The sequence below is a fragment of the Orcinus orca genome, chromosome 11 (genome assembly GCF_937001465.1).
Source record: "Orcinus orca chromosome 11, mOrcOrc1.1, whole genome shotgun sequence".
NCBI classification, from domain to species: Eukaryota; Metazoa; Chordata; class Mammalia; order Artiodactyla; family Delphinidae; genus Orcinus; species Orcinus orca.
The window spans coordinates 12397540-12416514 of record NC_064569.1 but is presented as its reverse complement, the minus strand read 5'-3'; the positions used below and the strand labels follow the sequence as shown (position 1 = coordinate 12416514).

Below are 18975 nucleotides of genomic sequence, written 5' to 3'. Positions count from 1 at the left end.
ATCTGACCCCATAATGATGTCATAAATTTGCGCAGAAGCTGAAACTGCATAGAATATGCAGTGAAATAGTGAAATTTCATGCCTAGGCTAAGTAAAATGCAGACTGTCCAAACCTAGAACTGTGGTCACGTGCTGCTATGACCATTCTGTAAGGATTTCTGCCTCCTCATGGCATTCAAGCCCAGCGCAGGCCCTGCACTTATCCAGAGAGACTTCTGGCCTTATTAGAATTCAAGAATCAAGGAAACATTTAAAATAAAGGATTGATGTAATTTATAGATCTTGATAACTTAAAGCGGTGGCAGTGGGAATTCTGTTTGCTGTGCTTATGTTTGGGCTGGCCTGATGTGCATATATATTATGTACTTATGTTATGTTCATCATTTGTCATTAGCTATTGATGCCAAAGAAGGAGTTTGAGTTATTCAAGGTATGGTCTACTCCATTTCCCATGGATTTTTGAAGTGAATTTTCTAACTTAGACTTAATACCTTTTTCTTTCCTAAGTTCTATCTTTTCTGATTTTTGTGATGTGGTTACCTGACATAATATAGGCTTCTGTCTGGTTTGTAAATACCAATTCTTTGTGTTCTTTCCTATAGAGGTTTTCACTGAATGCCTTAAGCAGTGTTAAAGAGTGTATTCCTAAACCAGTGATGGAGTGCATACCCTTTGAGCTATATGAACTGTTTTTTTTTGTTTGTTTGTTTTTTGTGGTCGCGGGCCTCTCACTGTTGTGGCCTCTCCCGTTGCAGAGCACAGGCTCTGGACGCGCGGGCCCGCAGCCATGGCTCACGGGCCCAGCCGCTCCGCGGCATGTAGGATCTTCCCGGACCAGGGCACGAACCCGCCTCCCCTGCATCGGCAGGCAGATTCTTAACCACTGCGCCACCAGGGAAGCCCCTGAACTGTTTTTAATATTTAACTCATGATAAACAGTAAGAAGCACTATTTACAAAGGATCTCCCTAGTTGTCGTATGTGAGCAGAAGCCCAGATTTTATATATAAAATGTTAGAAACGCTTAGCCAAATTTGTTTTTATTTGTGTGCATGGTTGCTAGGAATGGCAAACTCCCATAAATAAGAAACCCTAAAACTTGCAAATACTAACGTGAATTCTAAGTATTCTCCCCACCTGAGGTTTCCTAGGGAATTTAACCTCTCTTACCTTTCCTGTTTACTGTTCAGTCTTGTTTTTTTCTTCAATTTAGATTCCCGGCTTGGGCCATAAGTTGACTACTCTGTTTAAAGGTTGCTTCTGTGTAAAGCTGAACCCAAACTATTAATACATATCATAGGTAGAGTACTTTTTGAGAACATAAAATTATTTCTCCTTTCTTGAACAGAGCCTCAGCTTATATTTTTGTCAACTTTGGCAAAACCAAGAAATTTTTTAAGTGCTCACAAGTTTCAGGAGTTTGTTTGGCTACTTTATGTAAATAGAAGCTTGTAGGGATTGCTTGTTCGGGCTGTTTCCTTTTAAACGTTTCAACACTATCTGACTGTCCGCTGAAATTTTCTGGATACAGCTCTAAATGCAGTGATGTACGTAGAAATGTGTATAGAAGCTGTCTGTGTGTGTGTGTGTTTAGGTTGAAAGCTCTACTTTTAAAAGGTATTAAAAACAATCTACTTTTTAACGTCTCCTGAAATATTTGGTCTCAGCCCAACAAAACCACCGAAATCTTGTAAAATTTTAATAAGCTAGCTTGAGAATCTGCTATCTGTTATCTGGCATAAATATGACTCTAAAAGGATTCCTATTCTCAAAGCATTTAGAACACACCCAGAAAAAAATGACTAGATAGAATAAGATGAAAAAAAAAATCACTCTCAGAAATATATGCCAATTATTTTATATCTCTACAACAGCGTTACCAGACACTTTTATCTAAAATATCTAAAGAAAAATCCTGCGGCTTATTTCAGAATGACAGTAAAGGTACCACCATATTTCTATAGATTCAGGTAATCCTAACACCCTAATCTCATAGAACTCCACTGGATTACAAACATATCAAAAGCGATTCTATGTCTTATTTACCTTTTCATTCGTTCACCCCACAAATATTTATTGAGTGCCAGCATCTCGCACTTGATGAAAAGAAAGACAGAAATCCTAGGACTGAGCAGTTCCTCCATTATAGCCTGCCTCCCAGAATCAAATATCCAGGCCATCTGCCCTGGCTTTGCCCCTCCCTTTGTGTTTGTGTATCAGGAGCAGTGACCCTCTGTCTGCTCAGAAGTGGCTGACACTTTTCGCCCTGTCTCGTCCATCCAATGACATCAAAATTTTACAGAAGTGTAAAGAAACTTCTCACAAAAACATTTTGGATCCCTGTACTGTACTACAGAAAGATGCTCAGACTCTATGCCACGTCCTTTAAGGACTTCACAAATACCAGTATATTTTAATTCCTACAACAACCTTGTGAAGTAGGCACGTTTTATATATGACGAAAGTTAGGTACAGAGAAGTACCTTGCCCACAGTCACATGGCCGCATGAAGCCAGAGTGGGGTCCCAGGACTCTGGAATCAGAACCTATGCTCTGATATGCTCGACTGTCATGAAGAATAATGCTTAGAAAAGAGGCGCTAAATTCCTTAACTTGGAATATCTGGTTTTCTTTAATTTACAATAATCCTTTGATGTTCCCAACTGCCTGCCCTTTGTTACAAAACTTCTATATAACCTGGCTTCCCCACTTGCTTCCTACGAGCAGTTCTCTTAGGGTTACTTGAGATGCTGCCTCCCAGGCTTGAAGTCCTAAAAATTCCTGCTGAATAAAACATAACTCTCAAAAAAAAAAAAAAAGACTGATATCCCATTTTGTACAGACATATAGTTTTTCACTGTATGAATGCTTAAAGTGACACTTTCTCAGAATAGGTTTACCTCGCACTGTACTGTGATCAAAGTTGATCTGATCAGTCATCACCCTTGGAATTGGGTTTTTGCTTTATGCCTCCATCACTTGGGTTTCATTAATTCTTTCATTTTTTAATCATTTAAGAAAATAATCCAAACTATGTAATTCACTTAGAAAGTAGGCTTTTTTGGAATGGTGGGCATAAGGGAATTAGATGTGAACGATTTCCACGTAGCATCTACAAGTCACCAAATTTTAAAAAGCCACAGACTTAGGACTGTTAGATTCATACTTACATCTCCTGTAAATAAATATGTAGAAATAATGGCAGTTGCTGGGGGAAGGGCACAAGAGCAGCCCTTGCCTGCAGTTCACACACTGTTGGTTAGAGATTTTCTCTGTTGGCAGGGATGATCATACCTGGCACCAGCCGTCAATAGGTGTTGAGTTGCCACCCGCTGTCCCTGCGAGTCCAGGCTATTTAATATCCTCACATTTGGAGTGATTTTTTACAGCTCAGTAAAGACTACCGTTCCCACCGAAAGTGTTTTTCACCAGGGTTTCAGCAAAGTTTTAAAAATGAAGGGGAGGGAGGTAATAAAGAATTTTCGAAAGATGTGGAACATAAAAAAAATAGATTGGTTGAAACCACAGGGACAAGGAAGTAAATGTTTATGAGAGATTACGGAGGAATGAAGATAAATGACATATCTTTTGATGAAGATTCTGTTATAGAACGTTCCAGGACTTTAGAGTACTTTTGCTGGGCAACACATGGACATCCAGGGTACTTCCTGCCCACCTGGAAACTACCTGCCACATCAAGTTTCCTGATACGTCTTTTGACTTGATTCCCTGACCTCTAGCACTTTGACTGTTCATCTACCAGAATCACCCTTTTGCCAACGTAGATTCCCATGTCGAACACCAAGAGCAGAAACCAATCCCTGCCCTTATATTATTTCCAGTATCTTCAGAGGTTTGACTCAAGAACTCTTTTATTTATTATTAATTATGAAGTCCACGTGCTTACTATTATTATAGATATGCTTACTCTACAAGATGCAAATAATTTTAAATGTCTGGTCATTATGGTCCTGTAAATTCAACACAAAGTTTCCCCATCTGCTCTGTTTCCAAGCAAGAGATATTATGATATTGTGGAAACAGCTCCAGTCTAGGTCCTGGTGCATGAGGATTCTAGTCCTAGCTCTGCCACTGACTAGCTGTATGACCTTAAAGAAAGCGTTTTCATTTTCTCTGCTCCAATTTGCTGAGCTGTGAAATGGAAGGGGCCAAGTTTCATGCTCTCCACAATCTAGTCTAGATATAAAATTTTATTATTTTTCTATATACATGTTAAAGTAGCCCTAAGTTAAAAGTGGAAATGTTTTCTTCAGGTGAATAGTAGACCACTAGCACTACTAATTTTAGCTCCTGTTATGAATGCTCTGTTTTTCAAGCTCAATCCAGATATTCAGACACTGCTGGACAGAGAGGACAGTTTTACTAAAGATGTCTTTATTTTCATTCCAGCAGACCAACTTCCTGATAATATTCCGTTCTTAAAAAAATTTTAAGTTAATCTTAGAACACTCTATTCATCTATCAGTTAGAGGCATGGTCTTTAGACAGGGATGGTTACTTTTTATTCTGCTTCACGTGTTGACATTTTTCCAAATACTTCTTGCAATAATTTGAATAATACCTACTATCTCTCTCTTTCCATATATATATAAATTACCGCCCAAAAGGCATATTACAGAATCATAAAATTTTCTGTTTGTTTAACTGCTTACAAGTTCAACTAAGGTTCACTAAAACACACCATGATATATATTTCCTTTTGTAAATCAGCTTAAGAGTTAGTCTTACATTAAATGTACTCTAATTGAATTCTTTATAAGCTATAAGAATAAGATGAACCTTTATCTTAATATTTTTAAAACACAATACTCATACACAAATATCTACTGAAATACTGTACATGGTTTATGCTGTAGTGTGAGCCTGTATCATTAGTTTTCCATGGCTAGATAGTGGTGGAAATTAATTATATATTTACAGGCTCCTTCCCTGGTTGATTTGTTGGGAGGTAATCTTACTGTCAAAAACTAATTTGCTCACGGTTTCTGATATTTGATGTAAAGTATAAGTGATATTATCTAGTTCCATCTCCTATGTTAAATCTTCTCATTTGATGTGATTTGCTCCATTTTCCTAATAGCAATTACTTGGCGAGCTGTCAGAGGTAACTCGTATTTGTTCCCTCAAGGCACTTACTTCTTTTTAATGTAATTTTTTGGATTCAATCTCTGGACTTAACACCCTCCAAACATTCCAGCTGTGCCTAGTTTTCACTGCAGAGTGCCAAAGAGACTAAATTTAGAGGAAAAAATGTGTAGATTCCATTTTTAAGAACAGTTCAATTTTACTGGCTTTGTTGGGCTTGCTTGCATAAATTCCCTTCTGAAGCAGTATCTTGCATGAATCAGGAGCTTATCTACACATGTCTTTCTTTAATCCTTGAGAATTTCTACTCAGCTTTAGTGGCTAAAGAAAAGTGACTCATTTGGACTTAATTGTCAACAGAAAAGTACATTTTCCACAGGGTCTAGTAATTCTGACTTCTTTCAGAGAAAGAAAAAAAAAAGAGATTTTTGTTTTAAGCAGAACTTTATATTTGCGAGAGATAAAAGGCAAGAGTTAGGAAGTGACGGTGATCGTACAAAAGTACAGCCACACCAAGGTGACCCATCATCCCAGTTTGCTCACAGCGGAGGGGTTTGGAGGGATGTATGTGGGACTCTTGGTTCTGACACTTGGAGAGTCCCAGGCAAACTGGGAACAGTCGGTCAAGATTTCTTTTTGGACTTGGAGATTCAGCACCCTTCGTTCAGCAGAAGAAAGTTTGGGGTGGACTTCTGCTCTCCAAGACTTGCCATCTGTTGAGGGGCCATCAGTTCTCTACCTTCAGCCTCATATAACCAAGAGACAGTAATAGCAAAGGGGGAAGAGCAGTAACTGGGTGGTAAGTAAAAGGGAGTGGAGAAGGTAGCAGGGGACAGAGCCAAGTGATTTCATGAGTCACTCCTGATTCCCTTTCCTCCTCGTGGAGGATGACATCAGTTTCCATGGAAAAGCCACCTTGGTTTCCGTTTCAGAGCAGGTTATCATGATTTGAGGAAGGCCCTTCCCCCACTTTTTCATTCCAGGGGTTGGAAGGATGAGGCAGGAAGGAGGACCAAGAAAAAGGGGAAAATATGCAAGTAAATAAAATTATGACCTAATTCATGAAAATTTTTCCTATGGTTTCTCTGTATATTATATGAATATTTAAGTCTGTAGTTCTGATAGGTTATACTGATAAAGTTGCATTACGTAGCAAAGACAGATGGGTGAAACAAGGCACAGAAGATTTGGTGAGCCTGTCTGCAGGCCTGATTGTGACAATAACACAGGTTTTCAGTTTTTCACAGTATTATTTGATGGCTAGCCAAATGCTAGCTGTTCTTGTTTTTCTGAAAGAAAAAATGTGAATCATATCATGGAATGCGGAGCTGAAAGCATTTTTTGTTTTGTTTAAGCTTTAAAAGCAGTAATTTAAACTCTGACACTTTTGAAATCCTAATGTGAGAATTCACTAACTCTTCATGAAATTATGTGCCGAGGACATTCTTGTTAAGGGTACATTGCATATACATTGATGACTTTGGTGTGTGCTAAGTATTACATTTCGGTGATGTTTGCTGTATTTTGATTGCTCAAACTATTTTATTGGCCCAAATATAGGAACATTGTTTTGTGGACGATAATAATAATAATATAATACACTCGATTATTGAATATATTAGAAATGTTTCCAGGCCTTGAATTGCAGAGGGGTCAGCAATATCTGTTTCTCTCCCATCAAACTCCATGGCTTGCTCTGTGAATTTGACCCCTACTCATTCCCTTCCTCTTTGCCTCTCTCCTTCTCCCTCCCATCCCCCTCCAAGAAATAGCAGCACATAAACTCTTCTTTCAGTCCTTCTCCCATCCTTGTTTCATACCCTCCCACCTTCCCCACCCACTGGCAGGTGAGCGGTGGCTTTTAAAGAGGCAGTAGAGAACCAGGGCTGCTCCCCCCTCTGGTTTCCACAGGTGTTACTCATTTGCTGTGAAGGTGCCTTTGAGGGTGGTGTGTTGTTTTTTAAGCAAGAATTACAAAGTGATGTGTGTGTGTGGTGTGTATTTTGATGTTTTTGATCTCTGTGGAAATTGGGAAGGCCTCTTTTACAATCAATATGACCTTATATTTGGGCCAATTTAGAAATTAAATGTAAATACTCTTCTAGCCAAAGGACCAGATTACCAAAAGGCCTGCTTTTTGTATTTCATCTACTAATCCTGAATTTTAGAATAATTAAAGTTGTGCCAGTGCAGTATCTAAACTTTACCTAAATTATAAGTCACTGCTCTGTATCTTTGATTCTATACAAAAAATTTGCCTTTTGAGAATTTGGAACTTATTTTATTTCAGTTATTAAGATTATTTTGTTTAAAGTTTTAACTATTGTGTGTAGTTTAATAGGGAAGATGCACAACTAATATTTTATAATAGCCTAAATCATGGTTTAAAAATTACTGAAAGTTATTATATATTCTGTCACATCTACCTTTTTTTTAATACAAATCCCCCTGTGGACTTTTTTCCTAATAATATGCTTTTGACGTGTAGTCATAAACATTTTTTAAGTAATTAGGGGGTTGCTTTATTCCCATAATAAAAAATCCAGAGGGAGGCACATACTAGGTAGTTTCACATAATGAAAAGTCCAGGATCCTCTTAACTTTCTTTTTCTAAGAATTTTTCTCTTTAACTTTATTTACATGTTGTATTATGTAGACAAATTTCCTAATTTTTAATCACTTTTTATTTCTAGGTCAAACCTAGATAACTTGGTCACAATTCATTATTTTTGTTTTTATTTATTTTTTTATTTTTATTAACTTTTTATTTTATACTGGAGTACAGTTGATTAACAATGTTGTGTTAGTTTCAGGTGTACAGCAAAGTGATTCAGTTATACATATACACGTATCTATTCTTTTTCCAGTTCTTTGAAATTGTCATAGAACAATTTCATAGTCATAAACATTTAATTAAAGACCATACCATTACCCTCACCACATTCCTATTTTAACAAGGAAACTTTCTAAATTTAATAAATTAGCATTAAGATGATGGCAGAAAGGGATATGGCTTGAAAAAATTAACAATACTTTTAAATTACTTGTTTATTTTAAGGCATACTCCTTTTATCTACTGAAATATTACCCCTCTTCTTAACAAATTACTTGGAAACAGCAGAATTAAACACTTTTGTATATAATATATATTTAAAATAAGGAGTAAGTAATGCTTTCTGTTATTGATATTTAGGCTTCTAGTGCAGTTAGAAGTTCTTATTAATGGAAACTATAAAATAATCAGAAATCTCTTGACCTACCCTGATCTTGTGTGATTCCAGGTTCAAATTTAGTTTTCTTGACATTTATTACTATTATTAGTACTAATGTTTGCTATTGGTGTATCCTTTTTGATTGTGAACAAATGTGTAGAATATTTAAAAAATAATTTTTAATAATTATTACATCAGGTAGGATTGGAGGGTTGTGCATGTCTGTCTATACATACATATATATGTATGTATATATATTAACACACACAAATCTGCTATGGATTTGCAAGGAAGTTTACAAATAAATAGCCAACAGGGTCCTGTCAAAGTATAATTTGTTTTCCTAGCCTAGGTTTATATTTTCACAATTCCGAATTAATGATTTGTCTTTTTATAGAAACAAAGGATGGAGTATGGTCCAAGAGCAACTGACATTCCCTCTGCTCCATCACCTCCTCCAACACCAGCTCCTGTTCCTGTTCCCCTCCCACCTTCTGCTTCAGCACCTGTGTCAAAGGTCCCAGCAAATGTAACCCGTCAGAACAGCAGCTCCAGTGAGAGTGGTGGCAGTGTTGTGCGAGATAGCCAACGACAAAAACAAGTTCCTGTTGACCGTAAGTTTCCTAGGGAGGCAAAAAGTATACAGTTTCTCCTGGGAATTAAAAGCACTCTAAGTAAAAATTGTTTATTATTGGTTCTGCTGGTAATAAATATTATTAAATATACAGAATAGTCCTTGCACGGTACTTCATAGATTGCAAAGATTTTCACCTCATTTCTCATCCTCCAAGCAATTCTGAGAAACAGGAAGTTCTGTCTACTCTCTAATGGGTGTATTTCTACATATTCCAATATATTGTGGTGATTGAATACAGAGTCTGGAGCCAGACATGCTTGAGTTTGTATAGTGAAATATCACTTGCTGGCCACGAGACTGTCAAGAATTTGATGATCCTCTGTATGCTTTAATATCTGAAAAGGGGGGGACAGTGATATCTACTTCATAGGATAATTGTGAGGATTTCATGAAATAATGCATATAAAGCATTTAGACCAGTCATTCTCAGCCAGGGGTGATTTTGCCCCCTTCCCCTGGGGACATTTGGTATTTGTCCAGAGACATATTTTGATCACAATTGGGTGGATTATAATAAGTAGAAGTTAGGGATGTAGTTAACAACATCCTAAGATGAACAGGACAGCTTCCCTCTCCCCCGCTCACACACACACAGCAGAATCATCTGGCCCAAAATATCGATGGTACTAAGGCTGAAAAAGCCTGATTGATTTTAACCAATATGACACATTATAAGCAGTTAGTAAATATTTACTCTTATCATCATCAGTATCACCATCATAGTCTTCCTGCTTCTCTTCCTAATATTTGCCATATATATATATATATATATATATATATATATATAGTGTGTGTGTGTGTGTGTGTGTGTCTGTATACACACACAGTCACACTAGCTTAATATAATCAACCTGCCAATAGCACTTTCAAATTTGCCCTCCAAATTCAGAATTTTAGACTTCAACTTCATACTTTCATAAATTGAAGTTTTATTTTTCATGTGAGTGGTTAAATCTGAAAACCAGATTTAAATAAGTTAAAACAAAAGACCCTATGGCCAACTTTGGATTATCCTTGTTAGTACTTGGGAACAGCAGGGTGGATAATTTGAAAACTGAAGATAATTCTAAGATAATTTTTATTTTGTTTTATCTTGTAGCATATTTTATCTTGTCTGTTTAATCTTCAAATTATGTTTTTCAAAGTATTATAAAATTACTTTGCTTTATCGATACTTGATACATAAAAATTCTTGGAAGACTAGAGCCAGGAAGATGTTTCCTTAATATGATAAAAATATATAAAGTGTATGTGTGTGTAAAGGATATTTTTCATTCTCTCAAATGGCTTCTCCTAGGGCTCAGTTCTGGGTTCTTTTCTCATATAAACATACTTTTACTGTAGATGATCACTGTATTTTCATTTCTTTCTATTATTTATACTGTTGGAAAAGGAGTGACTTGAAAATTTGTCTTCATATCAAATCTCATCTCTGGCATCCAGATACAAGTTTTTTTTATTTTATTTTTTTAATACATCTTTATTGGAGTTTAATTGCTTCACAATACTATGTTAGTTTCTGTTGCACAACAAAGAAAATCAGCCGCATGCATACACATGTCCCCATATCCCCTCCCTCTTGAGCCTCCCTCCCATCCTCCCTATCCCACCCCTGTAGGTCATCGCAAAGCACAGAGCCGATCTCCCTGTGCTGTGCTGCTGCTTCCCACCAACCATTTTACATTCGGTAGTGTATATATGTCCATGCTACTCTCTTCGCCCCAGCTTCACCCTCCCACCCCATGTCATCAAGTCCATTCTCTATATCTACCTCTTTATTCCTGCCCTGTAACTAGGTTCATCAGTACCATTTGTTTTGGGTTTTTTTTAGATTCCATATATATGCGTTGGCATATGGTATTTGTTTTTCTCTTTCTGACTTACTTCACTCTGTATGACAGACTCTAAGTCCATCCACCTCACTACAAATAACTCAATTTCACCTCTTTTTTATGGCTGAGTAATATTCCATTGTATATATGTGCCACATCTTCATCCATTCATCTGTCGATGGACATCTAGGTTGGTTCCATGTCCTGGCTAATGTAAATAGTGCTGCAGTGAACGTTGTGGTATGTCTCTTTTTGAATTATGCTTTCCTCAGTCTATATGCCCAGTAGTGGGATTGCTGGGTCGTATGGTAGTTCTATTTTTAGTTTTTTAAGGAACCTCCATACTGTTTTCCACAGTGGCTGTATCAATTTACATTCCCACCAACAGTGTAGGAGGGTTCCCTTTTCACCACACCCTTTGCAGCAGTTATTGTTTCTACCTTTTTTGATAATGGCCATTCTGACTGGCGTGAGGTGATACCTCATTGTAGCTTTGATTTGCATTTCTCTAATAATTAGTGATGTTGAGCATCTTTTCATGTGCCTCTTGGCCATCTGTAGGTCTCCCTTGGTGAAACGTCTATTTAAGTCATCTGCCCATTTTTTAACTGGATTGTTTTTTTGATATTGAGCTCCATGAGCTGTTTGTATATTTTGGAGATTAATCCTTTGTCTGTTGTTTCATTTGCAAATATTTTCTCCTATTCTGAGGGTTGTCTTTTTGTCTTGTTTATGGTTTCTTTTGCTGTGCAAAAGCTTTTAAGTTTAATTAAGTCGCATTTGTTTATTTTTGTTTTTATTTCCATTACTCTAGGAGGTGGGTCAAAAAAGATCTTGCTGTGGTTTATGTCAGAGTGTTTTTCATATGTTTTCCTCTAGAAGTTTTATAGTGTCTGGTCTTACATTTAAGTCTTTAATCCATTTGGAGTTTATTTTTGTGTATGGTGTTAGGTAGTGTTCTAATTTCATTCTTTTACATGTAGCTGTCCAGTTTTCCCAACACCACTTATTGAAGAGGCTGTCTTTTCTCCATTGTATGTTCTTGCCTCCTTTCTCATAACTTAGGTGCCCATATGTGTGTGGGCTTATCTCTGGGCATTCTATCCTGTATCATTGATCTATATTCCTGGTTCTGTGCCAGTACCATTCTGTCTTGATTACTGTAGCTTTGTGGTATAGTTTGAAGTTGGGGAGCCTGATTCCTCTAACTCCGTTTTTCTTTCTCAAGATTGCTTTGGCTATTCGGGGTCTTTTGTGTTTCCATATGAATTGTAAGATTTTTTGTTCTAATTCTGTGAAGAATGCCATTGGTAGACTGATAGGGACTGCATTGAATCTGTAGATTGCTTTGGGTAGTATAGTCATTTTCACAATATTGATTCTTCCAATCCAAGAACGTGGTATATTTCTCCATCTGTTTATGTCATCTTTGATTTCTTTCATCAGTGTTCTATAGTTTTCTGAGTACAAGTCTTTCACCTCCTTAGGCAGGTTTATTCCTAGGTATTTTATTCTTTTTGTTGCAACAGTAAATGGGAGTGTTTCCTTAATTTCTCTTTCTGATTTTTCATTGTTGGTGTATAGGAATGCCATGGATTTCTATGCATTAATTTTGTATCCTGCAACCTTACCAAACTCACTGATTAGTTCTACTAGTTTTCTAGTGGCATCTTTAGGATTTTCTATATATAGTATCATGTCATCTGCAAACAGTGACAGTTGTACTTCTTCATTTCCAATTTGTATTCCTTTTATTTCTTTTTCTTCAATGATTGCTCTGGCTAGGACTTCCAAAACTATGTTGAATAAGAGTGGCAAGAGTGGACATCCTTGTCTTTTTCCTGATCCTAGTAGAAATGCTTTCAGTTTTTCACCATTGAGTATGATGCTCACTGTGGGTATGCCATATATGGCCTTTATTATGTTGAGGTAGGTTCCCTCTATGCCCATTTTCTGGAGAGTTTTTATCATAAATCGGTGTTGAATTTTGTCAAAAGCTTTTGCTGCATCTATTGAGGTGATCATATGGTTTTTATTCCCTAATTTGTTAATGTAGTGTATCACATTGAATGATTTGCCTATTTTGAAGAATCTTTGCATCCCTGGGATAAATCCCACTTGATCATGATGTATGATCCTTTTAATGTGCTGTTGGATTTTGTTTGCTAATATTTTGTTGAGGATTTTTGCATATGTGTTCATCAGTGATACTGGTCTATGATTTTCCTTTTTTGTGATATCTTTTTTCTGGTTTTGGTATCAGGGTGATGGTGGCTTCGTAGAATGAGTTTGGGAGTGTTCCTTCCTCTGCAATTTTTTGGAAGAGTTTGAGAAGGATAGGTGTTAGCTCTTCTCTAAATGTTTAATAGAATTCACCTGTGAAGCCATCTGGACCTGGACTTTTGTTTGTTGGAAGATTTTTAATTACGGTTTCAATTTCATTACTTGTGATAGGTCTGTTTATCTTTATAATTCTTCCTGGTTCAGTCTTGGAGAATTGTACCTTTCCAGGAATTTGTCCACTTCTTCGTGGTTGTCCATTTTATTGGCATTTAGTTGTTTGTAATGGTCTCTTATAGTCCTCTGTATTTCTGCAGTGTCAGTTGTGATTTCTCCATTTTCATTTCAAATTTTATTGACTTATGTCCTCTCCCTTTTTTTCTTGATGAATCTGGCTAAGGGTTTATCAATTTTGTTTATCTTCTCAAAGAACCAGCTTTTAGTTTTATTGATCTTTGCTATTGTTTTCTTTGTTTCTATTTCATTTATTTCTGCTCTGATCTTTAGGATTTCTTTCCTTCTACGGAATTTGGGCTTTCTTTGTTCTTCTTTCTCTAGTTGTTTTAAGTGTAGGGTTAGATTGTTTATTTGAGGTTTTTCTTGTTTCTTGAGGTGAGATTGAATTGCTATAAACTTCCCTCTTAGAACTGCTTTTGCTGCGTCCCATAGGTTTTGGGTTGTCATGTTTCGTTGCCATTTGTTTCTATGTATTTTTTTGATTTCTTCAGTGATCTCTTGGTTATTTAGTAGCACACTGTTTAGTATCCATGTGTTTGTATTTTTTACAGTTTTTTTCCTGTAATTGATTTCCAATCTCATACCATTGTGGTCAGAAAAGATGCTTGATATGATTTCAACTTTCTTAAATTTACTGAGGCCTGATTTGTGACCCAAGATGTGATCTATTCTGGAAAATGTTCCATGCGCACTTGAGAAGAAAGTGTATTCTGCCACTCTGGGTGGAATGTTCTATAAATATCAATTAGATCTATCTGGTCAGTTGTGTCATTTAAAGCTTGTGTTTCCTTATTTATTTTCTGTTTGGATGATCTGTCCATTGGTGTAAGTGGGATATTAAAGTCCCCTACTCTTATTGTGTTACTGTCGATTTCTCCTTTCGTGGTTGTTAGCATTTGCCTTATGTATTGTGGTGCTCCTATGTTGGGTGCATAAACATTTATAATTGTTTTATCTTCTTGGATTGATCCTTTGATCATTATGTAGTGTCCCTCCTTATCTCTTGTAACAGTCTTTATTTTAAAGTCTATTTTATCTGATACAAGTATTGCTACTCTAGCTTTCTTTTGATTTCCATTTGCATGAAATATCTTTTTCCATCCCTTCACTTTCAGTCTGTATGTGTCCCTAGGTCTGAAGTGGGTCTCTTGTAGACAGCATACATATGGGTCTTGTTTTATCCATTCAGCCAGTCTGTGTCTTTTGGTTGGGGCATTTACGTTCAGGGTTACTATCGATATGTATGTTCCTATTACCATTTTCTTAATTGTTTTGGGTTTGTTTTTGTGGGCCTTTTTCTTCTCTGTGTTTCCCGCTTAGAAGAGTTTCTTTAGCATTTGTTGTAAAGTTGGTTTGGTGGTGCTGAATTCTCTTAGCTTTTGTTTGTCTGAAAAACTTTTGACTTCTCCATTGAATCTGAATGAGATCCTTGCTGGGTAGAGTAATCTTGGTTATAGGTTTTGCTCTTTCATCACTTTAAGTGTATCCTGCCACTCCCTCTGGCCTGCAGAATTTCCACTGAAAAGTCAGCTGACAACCTTATGGGGATTCCTTTGTATGTTATTTTTTGTTTTTCCCTTGCTGCTTTTAATATTTTTTCTTTGAATTTAATTTTTATTAGTTTGATTGATATGTGTCTTGGTGTGTTTTTCCTAGGGTTTATCCTGTATGGGACTCTCCATGCTTCCTGGACTTGGGTGACTATTTTCTTTCCCATGTTAGGGAAGTTTTCGACTATAATCTCTTCAAATATTTTCTCAGACCCTTTCTTTTTCTCTCCTTCCTCTGGGACCCCTATAATTTGAATGTTGGTACGTTTGGTGTTGTCCCAGAGGCCTCTGAGATTGTCTTCAATTCTTTTCATTCTTTTTTCTTTATTCTGCTCCTTGGCAGTTATTTCGACCATTTGTCTTCCAGCTCACTTATTTATTCTTCTGCCTCCGTTATTCTGTTATTGATTCCTCCTAGTGTATTTTTCATTTCAGTTACTGTGTTTTCATCTGTTTGTTCTTTAGTTCTTCTAGATCTTTGTTAAACATTTCTTGTATTTGCTCAATCCATGCTTCCATTCTATTTCCAAGATTCTGGGTCATCTTAACTATCATTACTCTGAATTCTTTTTCAGGTAGACTGCCTATTTCCTCTTCATTTATTTGGACTTGTGGGGTTTTACCTTGCTCTGTCATCTATGACATTTTTTTTTTGCCATCTCATTTTTTTTTTTAATGTGTGCAATTGTGTTCCTGTTTTACTGGTCATTTGGCCTGAGGCTTCCAACACTGGAGTTTATAGGTTATTGGATTGAGCTGAGTCTTGGTGCTGAGATGAGGAACTCTGTGAGACCTCACTCTGATGAATATTCCCTGGGGTCTGAGGTTCTCTGTTAGTCCAGTGGTTCAGACTTGGAGCTCCCACTGCAGGAGCTCTCCCCAACCCCAGGGTCACAAATCAAGATCCTGCAAGCCACATGGGGTGGCAAAAAACAAAAAAAGAGAGAGAGAAAAATAACAAAATAAAAAATAAAATCAGGCTAGGAAACTAGCATATGTTAGAAAGAATGTAAAAATAAAAATATAGATGAATCAACAACCAGAAGGTACATCAGTACCACAATAGTAAAAAAAGAGGAGGAGGGAAAGGAAAACAAAGGGGGGGGGATGGAAAGACCTTGGCTATGGAGGGTGGGGCCTAAGTAAGGGTGAGGTTTGGGTGGTGGGTGGGGCCAATGCTCAGGACCCACAGGGCTGGAAAAGGCCCTGGGGGCTGTGGGCGGTGGGGCTTAGGCTCAAGGAACAGAAGGGGCCCAGGCGTGCCCCCCACCCCAGTCTCAGAGGGTGGGAGACCTCACCTGGGAGCCTAGCAGGCTTCCTGGGCTCGAGTGGGTGGGGCAAATGCCCTCCTCTCCTCTGCTGCTCCTCCGGTCTGGGTTCTGGGAGGGCCCCTCCCGCCTGCCTCTCCTGATCTCCCCGGCCTCCCTCCTATGCCCCCAAGGACCCACATGGCCTGGAGGGGGGTTTGGAGGGCGGGGGATCGGCCTGGAAGCTCAGCAGACTCCCAGTGCCTGAGTGTGCAGGGCAATCGCCCTCCGCTTCTCTCCCACTCCTCCCGGAGGGCGTCTCCCGCCTGCCTCTCCTGTTCTCCCCTCGGCCTCCTTCCTATGCCCCCAAGGACCCACGTGACCTGGAAAGGGCAGGGGATTAGACTGGGAGCTCAGCAGGCTCCCTGTGCCCGAGTCCAGATATGAGTTTTGAACTATTAACTTTATAGCTGAGATTGGAACTTAAGATTCAAGTTCTCATCTCAGTAAATCATAGCCCTATCTCTTCAGTTGTGGTCACTCTTGATTTAAAGAAAATTAAAAAGAAGACACTGAAACTATTACTATTTAATTGTTCTGGAAATTCTGGTTAAAGGCAATAAGCACAAACCTACTTTTATATATTACTTTCTCAGCTGAAGTATAGCCAATTAAAATTACCTTCTCATCCATATCGTGACCTTACCAAAGAACTAATGGAAAACTGAAGTTTTGGAAAAATGATTAGCTCTTTCTGTGTGGCAAAAACAACTATGCCTGTGCATGTGTGTGTATGAGAGTGTGTGTGCATAAATATAACTGGCAAGTAAATTTTAAAATATTTTTGTGTATTTTTTGAAAAGATGCTTTTTTTTTTTTTCAGACACGAAAGACATAGTTTTGAAATGAGAAAGTTCTGTAAATGTTTTTATTGATTTCCCTAAGGAAAATTTTCCTCTCAGAAACTTTCTTCATTCTTCCCACAAGTTTATAACATCTCCCTTCTTTGTTACGTCAGCACGGTAATCTTTGACACAGTGGCACTGTTTTTCCAGGCCTGGGGTCAGGGTTCATAGGCATCCAGGCCCAGTTTTGGAACAGTCTGTGGGCTGGGACAGTTTGTTCTTTGTCCTAGTCTAAGAAACTAAGAATAACCTAGTGGGAAAGAGGCATGGTTAGAATACTTTAAAGATAGAGAACCCGCCTAATAATTGTGACTCATCATTTTCAAGTCTGTTTTTCATAAGTCAAAGGGTGACACTGGTATGTAAAACATAAACATATGTCCCCAAATTTACACATGTACTTGTTTCCTTAAACTAATAAAATTTTGCGTTTACTTATGTAATGTTCCTTTTAAAGATAGCTCAGAAGTATAGTTTGACATTAACTATAGTCCTTTTTATAAAACAAATATTTTCTTGATAGCTTTCTTTCTTGAGCACTTTTTTGAAGAACATTTCTACTGAACGAATATTGGGGCTTCTCAACAGTCTTTTTAGAACCAAATAGACATGCTTCTTTACTGGTAACCAGGTCTCTTTCAAAATATACCTTTTGTGGTACTTGCGTTCTCTGCTTATGGCCTAGACTTCTGATAAGAGTAAAATGGAAGGAGCTGTAAATTGAATACTCACCCATAAAAATGTTACCAAATAGCTATGAACAAGGGAAAAAAGTCAACAGGCCTATTTTTAAAATGTCACAAGTAGCGAGAACCTGGCTCCTTTTCTGAAGTGTTTACTGCGTTTATTCAAACTAGCTGCTTGGAGCCCTGTGTCATATAAGCTATTCAGTTTGACTTGTAAGATTCAAAAAGGTTCTCTTCATCACTTTTGAAGATATCAATGCTTCAGTTGTTTTGCATGTCTTCCATTTCCTTTGAAATGTTAGTCCTTTTATATGAGTTTAATCTTTTGTAATCAGAAGTGTTGTTTTAGAAAGAGGTGTAAAGTTAGTCTGGTGTGTTGTTATGTGCTAGAACATTGCCAATGGAAACCAAAACCAGGAACACATTAGAAGAAGTTTTTATATTCCCTGGAAAGAGGTTATGCTGTGGACTGGAAATGATCCCACAGTGGCTAAGTCAACAGATAAGGAGATAACTATTTTAGTGTGGTTATACTTTTCCTCTTGTATTTCTTTGAGATGTACTCCTGTGTTGTATGGCAGTGTGACTACATTGTACTGATTTAAAAGAGTTAACTAATGAAATGCATGTCCTGTATTACTTAAATATAACAATCAATTATATTCCCTCTTACTCTCTTTAGCCCCCTCATCCTCCCTCCTTTCCTCTCTTCCCTTCTCTTATTTCTCTTTCTTTTGACTTCTTTCTTTTTCAAAAGGTTTCCTGAGTACTTGAGGCATTAAAAAAAATTAGGCTGAAATAACACTATTTGATTATTTCATACTTTCATGTATTTCCCAGGGGCACCAAACACTTTCTAAAAATACTTTCCCTGAAAAAACAAATCAGAACAATGGTCACAAAAGCTTCCTGAGTGACCAGGTCACTGTCACTTGCCAAGTTAGTTAATTGGATTACTATATCAGTTCTTTGCCCTTAATTCTTGAAGGTGATATACAAATAATGTATCTGTGTGTGTGTGTGTGTGTGTGTGTGTGTGTGTGTGTGTCTGACTCACATTTTAAATGCATCACTTTATCTGTTATATTGAGAAAAGAATGAAGAGTGAAGAGTGGGGTCATGGAGAGTAGAAGCAGAGAGACCTGTAAAAAGGCTGGTGGCTCAGACCAGGCTGCTAATAGAAAAAAATGGAGTGAAGTGATTGGGCTGTGTGGTGTATTCTAATGGTAGGACTGACAGGATTTGCCGATGGATTGGATATAATGGAGGGCAAAGGGGAGTCAG

General features: G+C 37.5%; 1 protein-coding gene across 4 annotated transcripts in view; it reads left to right on the top strand.

Annotated features, from left to right (window-relative positions):
* Positions 1 to 18975, top strand: part of EPS8 (epidermal growth factor receptor pathway substrate 8) — a 191604-nt gene that overhangs the window by 166130 nt on the left and 6499 nt on the right. For all 4 annotated transcript variants that reach the window (XM_033408187.2, XM_049695108.1, XM_049695107.1 and 1 more), the window contains one exon: positions 8715 to 8931. In XM_033408187.2, coding sequence (XP_033264078.1) covers positions 8715 to 8931 — 217 coding nt within the window. The remainder of the gene's footprint in view (positions 1 to 8714; positions 8932 to 18975) is intronic.